Source organism: Apaloderma vittatum, unplaced genomic scaffold, assembly GCF_000703405.1.
Source record: "Apaloderma vittatum isolate BGI_N311 unplaced genomic scaffold, ASM70340v1 scaffold3446, whole genome shotgun sequence".
NCBI classification, from domain to species: domain Eukaryota; kingdom Metazoa; phylum Chordata; class Aves; order Trogoniformes; family Trogonidae; genus Apaloderma; species Apaloderma vittatum.
The window spans coordinates 3,896-24,615 of record NW_009721043.1 but is presented as its reverse complement, the minus strand read 5'-3'; the positions used below and the strand labels follow the sequence as shown (position 1 = coordinate 24,615).

The 20,720-nt window shown below is 36.5% G+C and overlaps 1 protein-coding gene across 1 annotated transcript in view; it reads right to left on the bottom strand.

Moving 5' to 3' along the window:
* KIAA1715 (KIAA1715 ortholog) overlaps positions 1 to 20,352 on the bottom strand; it is a 37,364-nt gene extending 17,012 nt beyond the window's left edge. Inside the window, exons 1-7 of the mRNA XM_009871206.1 lie at positions 20,269 to 20,352; positions 18,711 to 18,755; positions 17,332 to 17,519; positions 13,993 to 14,051; positions 11,149 to 11,189; positions 3,849 to 3,929; positions 3,709 to 3,760 (exon numbers count right to left, since the gene is read on the bottom strand). Coding sequence (XP_009869508.1) covers positions 3,709 to 3,760; positions 3,849 to 3,929; positions 11,149 to 11,189; positions 13,993 to 14,051; positions 17,332 to 17,519; positions 18,711 to 18,755; positions 20,269 to 20,295 — 493 coding nt within the window. The 5' untranslated portion in view covers positions 20,296 to 20,352. The remainder of the gene's footprint in view (positions 1 to 3,708; positions 3,761 to 3,848; positions 3,930 to 11,148; positions 11,190 to 13,992; positions 14,052 to 17,331; positions 17,520 to 18,710; positions 18,756 to 20,268) is intronic.
* Between the last annotated feature and the right edge of the window lie 368 nt (positions 20,353 to 20,720).

Genomic DNA, 20,720 nt, shown 5'->3' with positions numbered 1-20,720 from the left:
AGGGAAGAATAGATTATTTTTAAAGAGCACAATGCAGGTCAATATCCAGTCCACATAAATCGTTGGTTTTAGTTGCAAAGATCAACCAAAAATTTTCTTTCTTCTTCCGGATGCCTGTACCCATTTCACAGCTTGCAAGCATCTGTTATCGCAGTATTTTTATTTCCGGTCATGAAGTGATCTCACTTACAATACAGCCTAGCTAACAGTTGAATTAGCACAATGAAGGGAGGAGGTATCAACAACAGGATACTGTTGATAAATATTTCTTCCACTGCCAATATAAACTTATCTTTTTTTTTTACAGCCAAAGTACCCAACAACTACATGATTGTTAACTCTACCTCTCAAAACATTTCTCAACCGATAAAATTGCACTTAAGTTTTCAAATTCTCTTCCTTCTGCATTTTCAGGTGCTTTCTCATGCCAAACTTAAGATTCATTTGAATCATCTGTTGAAACTACAAATAAAGTGTATGTCAAAATAAAAAAGACTGCAGAGCTACATGCATGTGAAAACTAGGGCACTACCAGTTGTTTTTCTGGAAAGCAACCATTACGTAATGCTGTTTAAATCTTTGTACTAATTAGTATGACGCGCAGGTTTCCGTTTCAACTCCATTTCAACTCAAAACCATGCCAACTGACTAACCTTCCATCAGCTGCCTCGTACACAACGTCATCCAATCTGATTACACATTGGTGATTATTTAAATTCTTCTCAAAAAGGCTGAATTACAGAGCTCAAAATAACGAGTTCTGCTGCCTGGCTAGTCTGTGTCCAAAGTAAGCAAAGATAAAACTAAGGAAGCTTTAATGTTAACTTCTTAAAGATATTTTATTATTCCCAATCACAATAATTCTACCATGTATTGCATACTCCAAAATTACACCGCAACCATATTAAAGTGTTAACTAGTTACAGTAAGTTACACACTGCACAGAACAGAAACTAATACTTGGTTTGAGTAGATATTTAGTGTGAAGGGCAATAGGCTAGTGTGATTTTTTTTTAATAGCTAAAAATTGAAACAATTAATGCACACACCAAGAACAGGTTACTTAGAAAGTAAGACTCCACAATTTCACAAACTAAAGCCAGCATGTCCCTCCTGAACTATAATCCATCCAGAAAATACAATATTCTGAATCTCCACTTTTACATGGAGAAAAAGCAGCACAAATTCTAATTTCAATGTGTTAAGAGATTAGAAAAGAAAAAAAGGAAGCTGTGCCATATATAAACAAAACTTATATAGAATCATAGAATCATCTAGGCTGGAAGAGACCCTTAGATCACTGAATCCTACCATAAGACATGGCAACATACAAAATTTATTTTCCAAAATCCTTTCCAATGCTAAACTCTACCGGTTTTCAGGATAAAGCAAATTGCTCACTTTAATAGGGATGCACACAAAGAAACTGATTAACACTTGAAACAGAAATGTACTTTACATTTTCTCAGTTGTGTCCTCTCTTAGAGGTCTCTGGTTCACACCACAGCGCTGTCTCAGAAAGCAGCGCGGACACTCCTCTCAAGTGAAATGGAACTGAAAGATGTCCTCCACTGGGTTCATGAGACCAGTTTACAGCCAGCCCTAAATAAACTCCCCTAAACATACAGTGTGGGCTAGCTCCTCAGCAACGATTGTTTCACTCTACAAATCCCTTCCTGTTATACCACACTTAATGTAGACCACAGCCTGTAGTGGCTGGCTCTCCAAAATACTTCCAAGTTCCTCAGAACCTCTCCCTCACAGTCCTTCCATTAACAGTCCAGTCAAAATCAACAAAACACACCATGAGCTGGATCCAACTAACCTGCTTTTAACTCAGAACCCCAGATCCCAGACAGGTGGTGGAGGCTCCATCCCTGGAGGCATGCGGTGTCAGGCTTGATAGGGCTCTAAGCAACCTGATCCAGTTAAAGATGCCCCTGCTCACTGCACGGGGTTGGACCAGGAACCGTCTAAAGGTCCCTTCCAACTCAACACCCTCTGTGATTCTATGATTAAAAGCACATGTGCTGTCCTTTATAAACCCAAACATGCACAAGACTAGCCAACTAATAGAGACTGAGCAACTCGCTTGTCACCATCTCTACTCAAACAGCCTGGGCAAACAGGAAGAGAACAATCTTAACTCCTTAGGAGTTTCAAAAATACCAGTGATATCTCCTAATAAAGCCAGAAGGACTAAAGACTTCTCATTGTCTAATTTATAGCGAGTTCTCTCTACACCTCTATATACAAACACAAATTTCTAGGCAGTTTTATCCCTTTATTGGCAGTAGTTGCATTCTACAAACACATCTGTCACCCTACTTCTGGAGTGATTTCTAATATATCTCAAGGAGAAGGATGAATATAAAGAGTTTAAGAAAAAAAAGAAAAAAAAAACCCATATACACCACCACAGGCTACCTAAACATTACAGGTATGACAGAAAATTCTTGGCAACCACCTACGAGCTGTATTAAGACACAGAACAGGGTGTCAGAATGGCCTTTCAGCCATTAAAAAAAAGAAAAAAAACACACCTGAATGTCACAGAAATGGAATGATGGGAGAGACAGGTAAGGAGCAAACTTGAGAAAAAGCTGTTGTGCCTAGGACACCAGAAGAGATAAAAGCTAATGTACTGCACTGCAGATACTCACTGTCAATGTCAACAAGTAAGAATGGTTTAAAAATGTTTTCATGACAATACGAAGCTAAGCAAGACAAAAAGAAGAGTAGATTTGACCATGCAGCTTCCAAACACCTTTGTTAGTAAATCCAGGTGCTCTGCACCCAAAGCCAGCGCTCCAAGAGCAAAAAACGAGACAAATAAAAGTTTGGTTACTCACAAAAATTAGACATAAAGGTGACAATTCCAAAGTGATTTGCTTATTTTATGGAAAATTATGCACATCCGATTCAGTAGTTTGAGTACCTGCCCTACAGGTCTAAGATGGTTGTAACAGAAAATCAGTACTCACACTTTGAAATACATTTTCCGTTTAACTACGGCATATTATACTCAACTTAATGAAAAACTTAACAGTAGTTTGTCTGCTTTTTTTAATTGTAGTCCACATTAATGCAAGCATTCTACAGGGAGAGTGGGTGGGAAGAGATCTTTTCAGTCTTGAAACCTGTGTGCAAGCTAGAAACAAGGCTTCCTTGCAAGTTTTTTTCCATTTCTTTTATTACTCTAACTCCACAACACTTTCAAATGGAGCATCACAAACTAGTGAAGAACTGTTCTTTGCACCTAGAAAATATTTGATTTCTGTACTAGATTTGTGGAATCTCTCTATCCACCGTATACAAGCAGTTTAAGCATTGCATTAGGAAAGATCTTAACTAGCCAGAAATAGAAACAGAATTGAAAAGCTAAGTCAATGAACATTACTTAAGATTTGAAAGCACCTTAGCATTCCAGAAAAACGGCAAGTATGCCACAAGAAGCTAATGTTCTCTCTGCTTTAGCATCAAGCAGCATTAAACACCCTGCTGTCTGGAAAAGCAGCAGTCTTTAGTAGTAGATGCTGTTCTATATTTTTCAGACAAGGTAATGGGCATAGTCTAATAAACAGTCTATTAACCCTAAATAAAGGTCAGTTGATCTACAAATTTTACCACGGAGAGAATCCTAGAGTGGAAACTGCTGTGAAAGATGAGTATCTATGCTAAAGAGCAGCCGTTTCATGGGGCCATTACCTTGTCCAGGTCTTGAGGGTGCAGCTGTTCCAGCAGATGGAAGTTCAGCCACCTGTCAATTAATTATAAATAACATTATCTGAATGTTCAGCTCCATAGTACCTTTCCTATTAAATCATTATCAACACCAAGACTCTTACCTTTGCACTTGACTCTGGATCAAACCTTTCAAGGATTAATTTAGCATTCTTGTACGTTTCCTTCTCCATTACCTCCTCAAGCTGGAACAAAAATGGTTCCATGCATCAATACAGAATTCTTCAAAGTATCTCCCCCCATATCCTCCCATTCACAAACAACTTATTAATGTTACCAAAAGGTGAGGTTCAGTCCAATGAACCAGGAGCACATTCAGATAGCTGCAGATTTGCTATATTCAATGGAAATGCAATTTTGCTTTCAAAAATAGTTTCTAAACTCTAATGTGCTACTTGTATTTAACAGCTTTATTGCAAGGAAACACCAAATATTGCTAATTGTTTACATATAATGAGGAGAATAATTACATGCACCAACTTCAATAATGGAATGTGCAAAAATCTATCAGCCATCATTATTGGAAGTTATTAGACATGACAAGCAAATGACAGGCAATTCCTTAGATTTATTTCCTCATAGCACTTAATGCTATTAATTTAAGGAAGGTCGTTAGCCAAGTGCTTTACAGAATAAAGTCTCTGTGCCAATTAACTGCTGTCAGCATCGATTTTAGATTATTTATTAGCAGAAGCAATTAGCCTGCTGCAAACGCTGTGAAAACTCACTAACTAGAGAACAGCCATGGAATTTGCTCAAATGACTTTAAAGGCTGGATCTCCATCTTTACAGCAATTCAAACTGCTTTTCAGAAAAAAGGGAACATGTTAAGAATTTAAATAAAAAAATTTACTGAGAACTATGCATACTTTAGGGAGTGTAATTAAACCACTTCATTATTACAGCATTTTATTTACAATGCACTCAAGTGGCTTTATAGCTAATACATGGGCTTAATTAAAAAAGTAATCACTAGTAAAGTATCATTTTAGTGGTTAACGGCCAACTTCAGAAGAAGCTTAACTTAAAAATGGAGATAGTTGAAGCTATGACAAATAGGTAATACATATAGAAATTATCATGCATTTTACAGTATCTTAAGCAGACCTTTTCTCCTAGATGTGCTGACTAATGGCCACATAGAGCAAAAAGTGGGGGGTTTGTTTGTTCTTAAGTTTGCTGTCAGCATAAACTGCAAAACTGAAAAGGTCAGTGGTCAAAAAATTAAGTTCTCTCAAACTCATTTATCACTGCTAAAATAACAAATGGTGCAAGTTCACACAAGTTTTATGCCACTGTTTAGCAAAACTAAACTTTCGGCCATGCTGCATATACAGACCTCACTGGGTTTTACCTTTAGACGCACCTCAGAAGCTAAGTAAAATTCACTCAATTTAATGGATACAGAGTACCCATTTAACACTCAATCCTATACACACTACTAGAGGTTTAAGGCAACGCATATTGTCCAGGCTGTTAATTAAGAACTGTTGAAACAAAAGGGAATGAAGAAGGAAGTAAAAATCAATTTCCTAAACTTGTATTTCGGCAGGACTTTACAGTTAACCCACTAACTTCGTAAAACAAATGCCACACCATGAAGTAAGATCAGAATTAAGGGTCTAATAGGAAAGCTAAAGTATTTATTGCTTATAAAAGTAAAAACCATAAGGCAGACCTTTATACAAAGGGGTAAGGTTAGTGAGGTGAAGCTGCAGAGTGGGGAAGTGTTAACAGTCACTGTCCATATCTAACTCCCAAAGCAAAATAAGAAACCAAGTCACTTTACATCAAGGAATGTATAATGCATTAAATTGTCTTTAGAGCCACATAGAAAAATTAGAAATAACCTTCTACAGGACAGTGTGGCCTTTGTAAAAAAAAACAGAATGCTCCAGCATCACTTGACAATTCCTTACCTAATGCACTTCTTGCTTAGCAGTAGTGGGTAGAATGTTACATGTGGATATATGTTTTGCAAAACCAGTACGATTATTTCAAAATGGAAAGTTTAGCTCTCATCACAAGATTCAGATGTCAAAGTTACTCCTCATATTATACAGTTATTGAATAATTCAACAAGCTACTCTTCCCATTTAGAAATTCAGATACAGGTTTATAATTCTGGTAAAACTGAATTTGAACAATAATTCAGTTTCACAACTGATTCTAGAAATTTTTTTGAAATGTACAGAACTTGTCAAGACTTCTATAAGCACAGGCACAGTTCTCATTGTTTCAATTCTAAGGTAAATTTTTCTAAAATCAATTGAAATTCAGCTGACAATGCCAAATAAGGAGCCAAACAGGTTAAAGTTTACTTACACTTCGAGCAAATTAGTATAATTACCAGAAGCAAATAAGAGCCTGTGTAAAATTTAAATACTGTAACTATAGTTGAATAGCAGAAGAAAGTGGCTTGTGCACTGCCACAGCAAGCTCATTTATAAATGCAAATTAACATACTGATTACTAAATTCTTTGCCATAGTCCTGGAAAAGTTCACCTACCACTGAGCACTGACTCACACAGCAAATTGCTCAACGCTTCCCACTCTTCTTCCATAACATGCTCTTCTCTGAGATCTAAAACTTTTCCCACAAAAGCATTTTCTACTTTCTGCCAAGGGCTAATTCACAGTCTATTATCATCAAGCTTAAATGCTGAGTAACCAGGATTACAAGCGAAGTCTCTATGAAAGTTAATATCAGCCCAATCGTGGATTTTTCAAACTTACGTCATGGAATTAACCATATCTTAATAAAGAAGCACAGTCATGTATCACATTCTCTCCTACAAATAATTGCATGGATGGCCTCCTTTCCAACTGGCAAACAAACAGAATTCCTGTGGCAACGACATCAGTTGCCTGTATTGAAAAGTAATACGAGTAATGTATTTTAAGCTTCCTGTAAATGCGATTTAGCAACTGGAAGTCTGAAGTGTAGGCATGGTGCAAACTAATTCGCCATACTACCACGTGAGTTCTTAAACTCAATCACTTGGTATGTCAAACCCAACTATGGAGAGATATTTATGTTCACACAAAGCCACAAGATTCACTTTGGTCTCTCATGTAATATATGCCAGTACACATAGCAATAGTTTCCTTAAAACAGGAAATAAGTTTAGACCACAATTAACCAAGTGTACTCTGAAGAGATCCATGCAACCAAAGTGATTGTTTTGTGTGAACATTGCACAAACTAAATACCTCATTTGACCATTCATCAGCAAATACGATTTTTAAACATATTTTGATCTGCCAACTGCACATTTTCAGCACTCTAGCATATACTGGGTAGATGAGACCAGGCTTGTACAACAACCTAGTAGAGATTTTGTGCTGGAAGGCTGAAAGTATAAAGTTCACTAAACATTTGTAATTTTAACTAAAAAATTCATATGCTGCATTTTCTTTCCCCATTATTAACATAACTCCAAGGCACCCCTGAAATCTGGCAGGTTTTTTGTTTCGATATTTATTGGAGGGGGAAAACTAACAGATACAACTATCTAAATTCTTACCTGAAAGGGCTAGGAAGTTTGTCCAAGTCTAATATACTCTGCCTAACAGGAGCCAGCTTCAGCAAAAATTTAATTCTAACATGAGCAACGTAATTATTGTACTATCTTCACAACTCTGTCCTCAGGCTAAGAATTATCCCATCTTTAAGACTGCTGCTCCAGGTAAAGTCTCCACTAATTCTCACTTGTAGGAGCTTAATCCATGTCCTGCGCCCTTGCTTTAATATGCTTAACCGTCTGAACTTGCTCATCCCTACACATTCCGGCTTAAAGGCTGACATCCTCCTTAACAGAGAAACCTAAGGCCAAAATCACAGCTACACAACCACAAACACAATCAGAGTATCCCTAAGGAGGGGAAAAAAGTTGTATCTTGAAGTAGTGCCTTAATTACAGCTAATTAACTTAATCCCTACCCCAAAATCCATAAAGAGACACCAAACTTGTTGTAAGGCACTCACTAGAGAAAAAGTAATCGGTTCTGTTGAAAATAAGTATTACACAAGCTTTGAGTTGAAGTACAGGATAGAAAATATCAATGGGCATTTCCAGATGAAGCATCCCTATTTGTTGGGTATTTTTCCTAGCATGACTACCCATGTGATTATGCCACCAAAGACTGAAGCCTTCTGAACAGAACTGAAGTTCAACTGAGCAGCTCCTTGCACAGCCACTCGAGCACTGTACCTAGAAGATAAGGAGCTTCCTGTGTTATAGGTACCCTTCAGCACGTAAGTACTGACACTAGGGAAAAGGTGGACCACATGCTTGTGTTTAAAATACAAGTACTGTAAGATTTTTTCAAAAAGACAATTGTCCTCCAGCCACTGGGTAACTGAGCTGCAACGAAGTGAAAAAACATAGTTGTTGTGGCAGGCTGACAGCATCTAGAAAAAAAATTTGCATTACAAATACTCAGAAAACACATCATTTACTTATCCCAGATACTTTGAGGATCACAATATAACTATCTTAGTAACTAATTCTATTTGAAAACTCAAGTTGCAAATCAGAATTCAACCAGAGGAAAAAAAAAAATCCTCTCCCTCCTCTCTGCCTGTTTTACTTGGTAAAGGTTTTTTGTTTGTTTAAACCAAACTAGTAGGTGTTGCTACAGTTACTCATAGTCACAGATAGCCCTAAGGAAGTTAATCCAAAACCAAATCTGCATATTATCAAAACCAATTTATTACAGAATGCAATTTCATGAGTGTTTTTATCTAATACAAATTATGCTCTCTCACTACCTGCATCCACCTTCAGCTCATTTCAGCATGCTACGTTTCATGTTTGATGATCTAATCCTAATGCTTAATTGAATGCCTTTAAGTTATGATGAAACTCCTAAGTCAATTTTCTGAGTAAAAAATACCAACACTATGCTGATTCAAGAGGTTGCAGTAAGTCTTCTGTTTCTAATTCCTTGCTAGGAACCAGGCACCCACAAAATAAGGAAGCAATCATGGACTCCTTATTCCCCTCAGGTTGAAAAATAGCTGAGTTATAGATTATTGGACTTCCCAGAACTCAGTTTTACTAATCCTGTTTAGAAGTTTGTCTTTAATGATTAAAGCTTGACATGCATATATACTAATGGCAATTTACTTCTTCTGGTTTAAACTCTCCATTGTTACACTACAATTTCTATATTGTACACAAAGTATTCAGCAGTTATTTAAAAATTTAACTACCGCTTGCTCTTCTACAATGTTGTTTTGTTTTTTCTGCACATGCAAAATACATATTTACACTTTCTTTCAACAGTATCAATTCCCAAAGTAAAAAACTCACTCCTGCATAAACCAAGTCTTTTCCTGACAAGTTTTATTCAATGCCTTTTCTCTAAAGAAATGGTTCATATACACAGAAGTTCATCACTATTAGTTTTTCAAAACCAAGGATTATTTTCACAATTACAGAAAAAAGAAGTCTTTACATTTAAGTCTTCAAAAGCTGTTTTAATCTCCATTGTGCTTTTTCAGTGTGAAGAACTTTCCCTCCAAAGCTACCCAATACATAAATTAGAGAAGAACTGATTTCATTTAAGCATTTTTCATAAAATAAAACTAAAACCATAGTTTTTATACTAATTTTTTTAATTCACAGGAAATTTAGGCCTCTCCAACCCCTTTTTATCACCTCTCCAACCAAAGGGCATTTCCATTTAATAGATTCCTTAATATAAAGATTAGCAGATATAAATATTTACAAATTCTTTTACCAAAGCACAATGACACAATTAGGCTACAGGTTATCATTTTTACATCTACATTTTAAAAGCAACAGAAATCAAGAGTGTAAGATCTGTGACATCTGTTTCCCCTATAAAGGCCACAGAATACCAGACTCTTATCCAACTCCTTTTGGGGACTTCGTTGTGGGTTTTCTATTTATTTTGCTACTATGGCACAATCCAGAAGATACGAGGTGAACACTTTTGGAAACTCATTAACAACCTGGCCTCATAATACAACTTTTGGAGTTGTTGGGTTGTATTTTGTTGCTGGGTTTTTTTTGGGGGGAGGGGCAGAAGGAAAGTCTGTTTTGTTGGAGGAGGAGGGTATTTTTTGTTAGTTGAGGTTTCAAGTTTTGCTTTGCAAGGTAGGAGATGAAGTCAACAACAAAAATACATGGAGAATTTGCTTATGGAATAAATTAAGCAGAGAGGAAGCAGCTTTCAGTGTTAAAAACTTTGCAAGAGAGAAAAGATTCCAAGTCTTGGATAAATTTCAATCTCAAGTTTATCTTACTGAGATTAAGTGGTGATCCAGTTGAAGTAAATACCTGGCACACACTAGTTTTATACTGTTAACTCAGGCACACAGCTCAAAGTAAGATCACAAGACAACTGACAGAATTGATACATGACAATATAATTTTTTAGAAGAAAGAATGTAATAGAAGAAATAGGTAGTACAAAGATAAGATGGAGGAGGATGGGAAATAAGCGGTAGTGCATTTAAAATACAAACAATAATCCTTTAGTTGATGAAAAAGCAAATCCAGACAACATGAGAGAGTCCAATGGAGAACTACGAGGATGATTAAGGGACTTGAACATCTCTCCTACGAAGAGTGACTGAGAAAACTAGGGCTGGTTAGCCTTGAAAGGAGATGGCTGAGAGGGGACCTTATTAACGTATATAAATACCTGAGGGGAGGGTGTCAAGAGTAAGAGGACAATCTCTTCTCAGTACTGCCCAGTAATAGAACAAGAAATAATGGGTTTAAGTTAGAACATAGGAAGTTCCACCTCAACACGAGGAGAAACTTCTTTACTGTGAGGGTGACAGAGCACTGGCACAGGCTGCCCAGAGACGTTGTGGAGTCTCCTTCTCTGGAGACTTAAAACCTGCCTGGACACGTTCCTGTGTGGCTGCCCTAGGGGATCCTGCTCTGGCAAGGGGGTTAGACTAGATGATCTCTAGAGGTCCCTTAACATCCTATGATTCTATGACAGTTCTTTTTGCTATTTACAAACAAGATACCAAGTGGCAGAGTAACTATCAAAGATATAGTTGCACTATCTTCTTGAATTGGTGCAACTTCTAACACTTTTTTAATACTAAAGTAAAAGAATTAGTCAGCAATGAGCAGGTTAAGGTATACATTTTCATTTTCTGACAAAACTGAATCACTTTATGCACAGGTAGCAACACTAAACTAGGCACAAGGAGACAATTTATTCTTGTATCCAAGCAGTCCTTTAATTTTGAGGTAAAGAAAACCTTGTGTGGTACCAGAAGTGTATGAAATCAGAGGGATGTTAATAGTCTCAATCTCCCTACCTATGTATTACAACCAAACTTGACTTGTAGAGATGCAAAAACACTTTAATGGACCACAACAACTAGCTTTTCTTGAAGTTTTACTTACTATTTTTTTCTTTTGAGACTTTAAATCTTCCAGCGCATCATCTAAAAGAAGGATAGCATACATTAGTTTTCAAATATAAACAAGATATAAGTTTAGCACACTCTAAACTTTTACTTCGCCCAGTGAGATCAGGAAAAATTATGCACTGATCACTACCAAACCTTTGTGTAAAATAGCTAAAGTTTTTATGTGAGAATACATCATTTCAGAGGCTGAAGCTGCTTATAAATTATAGATCACTGTTAGCATTTCATAGTTATAACTGTTAAGAAGTTTTATGTACCATTTCCTCATTAGGCAAACCAATTCTACCCAGTGCTCTGCTTGACCTACATTAAAACTGGTACAATAGACCAAATACACTTAATCTCATGAGTCAAATCACAGAAAAAAGCTCGAGGTCTAAGTATTAATATATCCAAGTACCAGATTTACCAGCTTCAATATTTCACGTAAACCTCTTAACCCATGTTAGCTTCAAATGGCAGGTCAATCCTGAGCTTCAAATCTGAATCTATTTCACCCTGTCAGTACTTTCAGACTACAGTATAACCCACAGCTTTGCAAGAAAAGTAACCAGGAGGTCATTTTACTACTAAATGTTAAGAGACTCTGCCATAACTAGTAGGCACAGCACCTAACCTCTCTAAAATGAAGGGAAAGAAAGGTCAAATGCACATGTGAGTTTCTTTTAAGCCAATGCTTACAGCTCGGCACTCATGGAAAACTCACCACAATCTAATACAGAAAATATTCTCAAAATACTTTACAACTTTTTCTCCTTTTCAGCCCTACTGGACACCAGCCGTTCACTTTTACCCATTTTCCAGTTTTCAAAGAAAAGAAAAAGCTTCACAGAACTACAAGACACAAAAACAAAACCCACCAAACTAAATAAATGCTTTTCTGTCCCTTTATTTACATCATAGTAGGTTCGAGTTGGAAGGGACCTTTAAGATCACCTATTTCCAACCCCCATACATATATATGTATGTATGTATGTGTGTGTGTGTGTGTGTGCGTGTGTATATCTACAAATATTGAAGTATACTATGCACTTTTCAAAGTTACTTCAGGAATACTACTGTTATTTGAAGTTAAGGGAACACACAATTATTTCAACTTTCCCAGAATGTAGAAATCCATTTTGATAGAATAAACCACTTGAATAAATATACAAAATACTCAAACTTGGCATATACATACTTAAAAGTTTGTGCAATGAAAAGGTAACTACAACAATCTTTTATCAGTTCAAAGATCACATTTAGCACTGTGTTGGACCACAGAAGATAGATAATTCCAGGAACTGTGCATCTTCAAATTAGTGAGGTACCTCCCTCCACCAAATTTTCCATTTGTATTAGAACTCAGCCTCTCATGTAGCCCCACACAGATTAACAGCTGTAAATACACTGTAGTGCACTATGGCATCATGCAGCCTGACAAACTGCACAACACAGTCAGGTCTTAACACTTACTTCAGAAAGAGAAGCTGCTTTTGGTAGAGAAATACCTAGAACAGCTTCGAGCATAGCTTCCCACAAAGCAGTGCAATCAGCTTAAAGTGTGGGCACTTGTTTCTGACCACATTACCTCCAGTGTGCAACAAGACCCTCATGAAACACCCATCCCTTCAAACCTGGCCAAATAGCAGTTTCTGCAAAATACTCTCACGAAACCAATATATCTCATCTTAATTAAACTTAGAGAAAAAAGAAATCATACTAGAGAAGTCAATACCCACAAGATATTTCACTTATTCTCCTCACACTTCAGGACACACCAGCCTAAATCTTCCACAACTGTTGCTTGCCTGACCAGTCTTAAAAACCACCGCTCCGTAATCACTCTCCATCAGCTTTCCCAGAATCTCACTAGGAATTTTCCTTGCTCAGAATACGGTTCTCCAAACTGGTGTGTGCTGGTTACGCAGTACAGAGCTTTACAGTATTAAATATTCATCTCTAGCAACCCAGTGTGCTATGTTAAGTTATCCCAAAGTAAAAGGCTAGATTTGAGACACTCGGTTGCCAGCTTTATCTTTCAGCTATACTTTCTCCTACTTTACTGCTGTAACTCCTGCACTGTGAGTTTGATTTCTCTTTTCCAAATACAGGACTTGTATTTTTGACGTAAAACACCTCAGTTTTAGCCAGACTCTCTGGAACAATGCAGAAATAATTTCTTTCGGCATGTTCTAACGCCTACTAAAACGCTTTATACACAGGTTGAACAAAAACACTAGACTTGCTTGTACACTAAAAACAGCAATAAGCAAACTAGAAGACATGCATACTTTTTTTTCTTTACCCAGTCATGAAATGCAAATAGATATTTGCCTTAGAAATGAATCATACAGCACCACAGGATACATGGACAATTTTATTTCTACATAAAAATGCGTATCTTATGCTTGTATATCAAATGCAAACATTAAGTTTAAGAAAAATTCCAAAAGTGATGTTTAACTCGTAAGCTGTCACAAATTAAATACATCATGTTGTTCTGCAAGTCATAAAACATAGTGCAACACTGAGGTTTTCCTGTATTATTGCTCGTCTCACCATGAGATATTGTTATAGGCTAGACTGCTTTGAAAGAAAGTATCAGATGAACAACAACTACTGCAGACAAGTACCACAGATGCAATTTCTAAATTCTGCATTAAGCTTAAGCAGTCTCCTTCCCATTCTTTCAAGAAACAACAGTTTAGCTAATGCTACCCATTTCAGCATCAACCAGAAGGCTACTCTTCTTTTCCTGAAAGCCAAATATTTACATTTTCATAGCAAGCATCATTGCCAATTAGCTTCATATTCTGAAAAAAGGCAGAATACTTACTATTCCTTTCCGTCCGTTTGGAAAAGAAAAAAATGAGCAGTGTCCTTATAAACCAGATTCTTTAAAACAGAGAAAAGAACTATATTAATTAAAACAAGTAACCATTTCTGAAATCATTAAGTAAACAGAAGATTTACTAGATGAAATTTAACTTCGCAAATACAAAGAACATAAATCTTCAAGCAATATTTATACAGAAAACTAAAAATTAAATTAGTATTGTGTCAACAAGACATCAACATTGATCTAAACAAAATTCCTGTCTACTAAAATCCAACCAATTATTACTATAGGTAGAAAGCTTAAGGAATCAAGCAACATCATTGCTTGCTAAAATGTTCAGTGGGAACTTCTTAAAATCCTGGTCTGTGCAGCTACCTGAAAATTACTTAGTCATCACTTTTTATTTGATAGATTTATGACACACACTATCCAGAAAGCCAAACTTATCAGCTAAGGCCCAAAATTAAGACCTGGGAGACTTGCGGGAAGAATTCAATACCAACAAAACCCACGGGATACAGCTGTTGTACAAATGCTCTCCCAAGCTGAGTTAACTGACCTGACTCGTGCCGGTTTTAAGGAGCTCTGAACACGCTCAGTTTCCGCAGGGTTTCAGCTGACTTACCTCAAACAACAGGGCAATTTATCTCTGCACAAGATAAACTGATCTATCACCATTTTACATTTGAGGGGTGTCTCTGCAATCATTGGGACTTCATTTGCTTTAAAGCTGAGAATTGTTTATAGCTATTAAGTTGACAGTTTTCCCAGCATAGAGTTCTGCCCAAGCCAAGAGGCAAATCTCATACTTCCAAGCACCTTGTCCAAAACCCTCCTAGTGCCAAGCGCTACATAATAAAGCCTAAAGTAGCAATGTTTCATTTAAGAAAAAAAAAAAAGGTTCAAAAGGTTCTCTGAATAAGCTACCATAAGAAAGTGGCAAAAGACTAAGATTTCAAACAGAGTTTCAACTTAATTCCTAAGAATATCTTTTGCATTTTATATAATAGTTGTCCAGTTCAAAATGCTTTCAAGTATTAACAGCGCAACCCAAGTTAGGCAAGTTAGACAACTGCAATGTGAGACTAACCTATCCAAGATGAGAGAAACAGAGAAAAAGTTCAACACTATTCCCCACATTCAGAGGTGTGCTGTAATAAATACTCTAAGAACACCAATGGCTTTGCCCACTTACACAAGATATGTCTCTTCATAAAGCATCAAAAGAAAAAAATGCCTCACAGGGTTTGAATTGCCTTAAAGGCTCTGTTCCAGAGGCAAAAACATTATTTTTTGTCACTGTTTGCTTAATAGTCTTCTGCTTAAAGCTGTATTCTAAGCTAACAGATGCATGATAGGACTTCACAAAACAAAAAGCATTTACTCTTTAAGAACTTTGAGGTGAAAGTTTAATAGCAGACCATTTCAGACCAATTTTATTTTCTAAAAACATATTTCTCTGAAAACCAGAACATGCAAGATGAAACAGAATCTAATTCAAATAAAAATAACTTCAAGGGCATCCTTCTAACATGCTAATATATTTCTTCAACTTTTCAGATATTTCAATATATATTCAGAATTAATGTTATATATTCCTAGAACTTAACTTGCTCTACCAGCATCAGTAACTTGCTAAGACCCTGAGGGAATGACCTAAGGCAGAAATAAGTTGGTGACTGACTGCAAGCTGGAAAAGGCAGACACATTCCAGTTTGATTAGGGCTGAAAAAAATCTCTAGAGCTATTACTGGGTGGCACCAGGCATTCAGCACGGAGTCACCTCTTGACCGAGAACAAAGACAAGCTGGCAGTTGCTTGCCATTCATATCCGCCAGAAAAGCTGAAGCGGAATAGCATAAGAGAAAAAAAATCAACTAAACAGTTGCAAGTCGTATGAGAACAAGAGTGTAATTCTAAATGTTAGTAAGCCAATGTCTAGTTGAGAATTTTATAGAAACCCACCTTATAAAAAAAAAAACTGCTGGACAAACTAGAGAATAAAAATCCAATGTGAAAATTCCCACCACAGCACTAGAAACCATGGCCTTCAGTAATAAAAGTTTTCATTTCTACACTAATCCTAGCACACAGAAACGAAGGAAGGCTGGTTATACTTCCTCTTCTACAAGTCTTCCCTGTGAGCATGAGGAAGCCTCGCATGCTAACAACAAAGACTTGCAAATCCTTGTCCTTAAGAACAAGACCAATTCATACTGCTGCCAAAGATTAACTTAAGCTTTAATTTCTGTATTAATCCTCTCTAGTCATGCTGCCCATGCATCTTCTCCACAGGATTCCTTAACAGCAGTATATTAGTACATCATGTATGACACAGTACAATGTACAAAAAGCACCTTCAATGATTTTTTTGCTGACCCAGACTAATCAAACTTGCAAAGCCTTAAGTATTTACATTTGACTTTGCCTTTCAAGTCTAAAGCTAGAGCAGTGACAAGTCATGTTGTCATATGAAGATGCTGCACAAATAAGGACAGTATTTATGCCGTTCATTTCAGCAGATTAGTAAACGCACTGTGCTTGCCCCATCTTTAGGAAAGACGCTCAGGAGGCTGCTACTCATCCTTGATGGTCTGGGAGAAAGGAAGGCAGGGAAGCAACTGTTTAGTGAGGTTTCTTTTTAGTGTTTATTTTAGGAAATAAAAGCCACATGTGAGGATGAGCAGTCAATCATTTCACTGGAACAAAGAACTAAACAATACTTTCACTTGTTCACATCCTATGATGATAGGCTATTTTTTAGTTGAAGAAAATAGTCTATGATTTTCCAGAAAAACAGCTAACTACGTAGAACTATATTTAGGCTGATGACCTTTCAAGTCACTTCTGTGTTAACAGTCACCTATGCAAAAGAAATTTTTTCCATTCATTCTTGTATTTTTTCCTCCAATTTTATACACTGCATTTCACACACAAGCAACATACCTTAGGTTACTGTCATATAGAAAGTGTGACTTTTCTAAATAACACTAGAAATAAAATCGCAGATAATGCGATTACATTACATTACCTTGCAGCTGTTCGGATACAGATCCCTCTCTAGCCCTAGTATAATTCTGATAAGCCAGGTAACTTTAGGTGCTAACATCTTTTGATGGTAAGACTTAGTTCTGCACTAAGCCCAGACCCATGAGAGACATTTCCCTCAAAGAAAGTGTCTGCCTAACTACTTGGATTTATTTTAAAAGAAAAAATTCAGCAAGTTATGACAACTCAAGATTGTCAAAAGCAAACCTAAACCCCTGCTGAGATGTATTTTCCATCTCCTTTTATCAAAGAGACAGCAGTTAAGGAAAAAAAGGTGTATTTACTTACATCAATGGAAATGCAAAAAATGGAAGTGTCATAATCAACCTTGCTGTCCATTCATCAGGAAGACACCATAAATATACAATTAAGCAGGTGATAAAGTAAAGAAGTGAAGAGTAGAGAAGCAGCCTTCCAACCCATAGTTTCTGCAGTCTCTGATTTTTTTCTCTAAATTCTTCTAGTGTCTGTATTTCCTGTAAATAAATAGGGTTCAACCTTATTAGTGAAATCAGTAGGTGGTTTTACTAAGCTGCCTTTAAGTGTTTGCTAAAATTAGCCATATCTGTTTGACACTTGTTTAGAAAAGTCAAGCAGCTTTTTGATAAATGACAATATTTGCCCATAGATAACTTCCACAGCATAAATATAAAACACTATTAAGGTTACATGAGCCACTTGCACTATATTAGCAGTAACACATTACTAATCACAAATCCGCTATTTTTCCTATTTGTAATGTGTCAGTATATCTGAAACAAGTGCAAAATGCTAATATCTGATGAATGGCAGTCTTTATGATCACTTAAATCACTACCAACCATACTTTGCATCCTACAACTTTCATCAGGCACCTGTGGAATTTCAAACACTCCTAATACCTTACTAGTAACATCGGAAATGGCTAAAACCTCTCCGTCATTTCACCCATTTTCACTTCAGTATTGTCTCACATCAAGAGTGAAATCCTGATCATCTGAATGATGCCTTTCAACACATTAATAAACGACCAAGCAATGATCTGCTATGTTACCATTCTGACTGCTTTCAAGTGACAATAGGAATACTCATACTTCCTTTAAAAGGAAAACAAACAAAAAGACCCCGACAACAACAGCGTATTTCAAAACAGTTAATTAATCTCCCCATAGAGTCCAGACATCTGTCATAAATGCTGGCTAAAAATCACAACTGATTACTAAGCCGTCTATTCAGTTATTCCTCCCTGACCTTACTGCCACTACAGTTACAACTCTTACACTTAAAATCATACACTGAAGCTTTCCTAACAAGCCTCAGGAATGGAACCTTTGCATTAGTGACATTTTCCATTATGCAGGAGTTTAACCATTAGTTATAATTAAATTGTGTAATTAAGCCAACTTCACATTTATTCCCATTTCAAGTTCTTTAAATAAATATATAAACTGTAGTTTCTCACTATCTGTTATGCATTATGGATTTTCTTAAATGGCTAATAGTAAGTGGAAAAAAGGTAGCAGTCCATCTGAAACTCAATCTCTAGTACATCCAACTGGAATAATTATCAAAATAATTTGAAATTTCATGACAGTATTTTACCTAATGTGACAGAAACGCATGGCCGGCAAAAAAGATGTATACCTCTAAACAAAAATCAAACAAAACACCAAAAAGCACATACATACCTTATCAATTTTTTCTAATACTTCTACAGTGGAAGGCTTTGTCTGCTTACAATGGAAAGAAAAAAAGATGTTAATCTCACTTTAAAAAGTCAATATTTTGAAGACTACTGTACATTAGCACTTTATTAACAAAGACATATTCGTAATAGATTAATATCTATTTTGCATAAAGGTTAAGTTTTCCTACTTTAATAGTGACAAAGAAAAGAGACTGTAATGAATCACTGCTTTACAGTTGGCACTATTATTAACAGAAGGCTTCTTCTCTACACCCCAAAAGATGAAAACCTATAAAGCATGCACAGCAGTAATGGATATGTGGTTGGGAAGTAAAACAAGGAGAGAGTTGACAAGTGGAACACATAGGCAAAACAAAGAGAGCATACACAGGAAGGAAGCCCTAAACTGAGAACTTGAAGCTTTTTATTACTATTGGTTCCACATAAAGACACACACTCTAAATAAATTATAGCAACTGCAAATCATTTCCAGTAAAATTTCGCTTTCTAGGAATCTTTTCTAAAGTTTTTGAGAAGTATAAAGCCAACTCCCACCCTTCAGGCCACAAATTCAAAAAACATAGCCCACAGTGCATCACAGAAACACAGAATTGTTGAGGCTTGAACAGACCTCTGAGGTCATCAAGTCCAGCCTATGACCCAGCACCATCACACCGGCTAGACCACAGCACTAAGTGTCACATCCAGCCTCTCTTTAAACACCTCCAGGGACGGTGACTCCACTCATTCCCTGGGCAGGGCATTCCAATGCCTGACCATATAAAACAAGTATTACTGATTCTTGTCAACTGTAGCATGCTTTCAGTAAATACTCTAACACTTTCCACTTCATTATTAAATACTATGCTAATTCAAGAGAAAAAGTTATAGAATTAACTTGTACCATGAAAGTGAGTTTCATTCTATTACACAAAAGTGAAATTTCACATAGACTTTTGCCATTAAAGAAGTTTTGGATGGGAGGCTCTGACTATATGCAAAGACAAATCTAGACTCAAACAACTCACACCTGCCAGGAGAGAAGTCAAAAACCTCATGCCTTTTCCTCATAAACTCAGTACACCATCCAATAACATACAAGCCAATAAAATCAGTTAGGAAAAAAGACTCCGGTAGGTGTAAGTAGCTACCAAAATATCTGTTAAAACAAACAGGTTCTGAATGTATCTATTTTGACCTAAAATAACCACCAATCTTTCAAGTCACAGGTGCTGCTGTATCTATCCCAGTGAAGCACCACAAAAATCTTTAGATTTACAGAACTAGATAAAACTGTTTTCATCAGTTAACCACGCCAGTGTCAGGCCTGGTACTACATAGGAAATAAAGGACAGTCGCACAGTTTCACAGCTATGGATTTGGCAGGAAGTATTTTTGGCCACTGTGTCTCACTACTGGACTTCTAAGTGACAAATTAGTGGGAAAAGTCTAGCTCTAATATTCAACCAGCATTAACAGTCAAACAATAGGTATTAAGAAATATGTCCTGCATACTCCCATCTTCTAAAGATCATTATATTTTACATTATTTTACTTACCCTCCACCTTGAAATTAATCCACCCATCTTCTATTGTGGACAAATGTTGGCACAGCTATCAGTCTTCTACAAGAATCCACAGCTAGAAGTGAAGCATTAAGCACTTAGAAGCACTCTAATAGCACAGATTTATTCACAGATTTATTACAATACCTAAAGGAATCAAAATATCACATAAAGCCATTGCCTAGTTATCTACCTAAATGTTATTTTTAAATCCAGTCTTCTGGTTCATGGACCATTTTGTAAGCCAGCTGATCAGACTTGATGTGGCCAAACTTACTTTTACTTCGGAAATTTTTAGTCGGAGGGGAGTTCTCAAAAATAAGAGCCACAAAACTGCTTAAAAAGCCACCAATACTCTTCAGCAGAAAAAAAAAAAATTATTATTAAGCAGGATTATTTAAGAAACTGAATTCCAATTATTTCCTTTGCTGCTCATAAGTGTAACT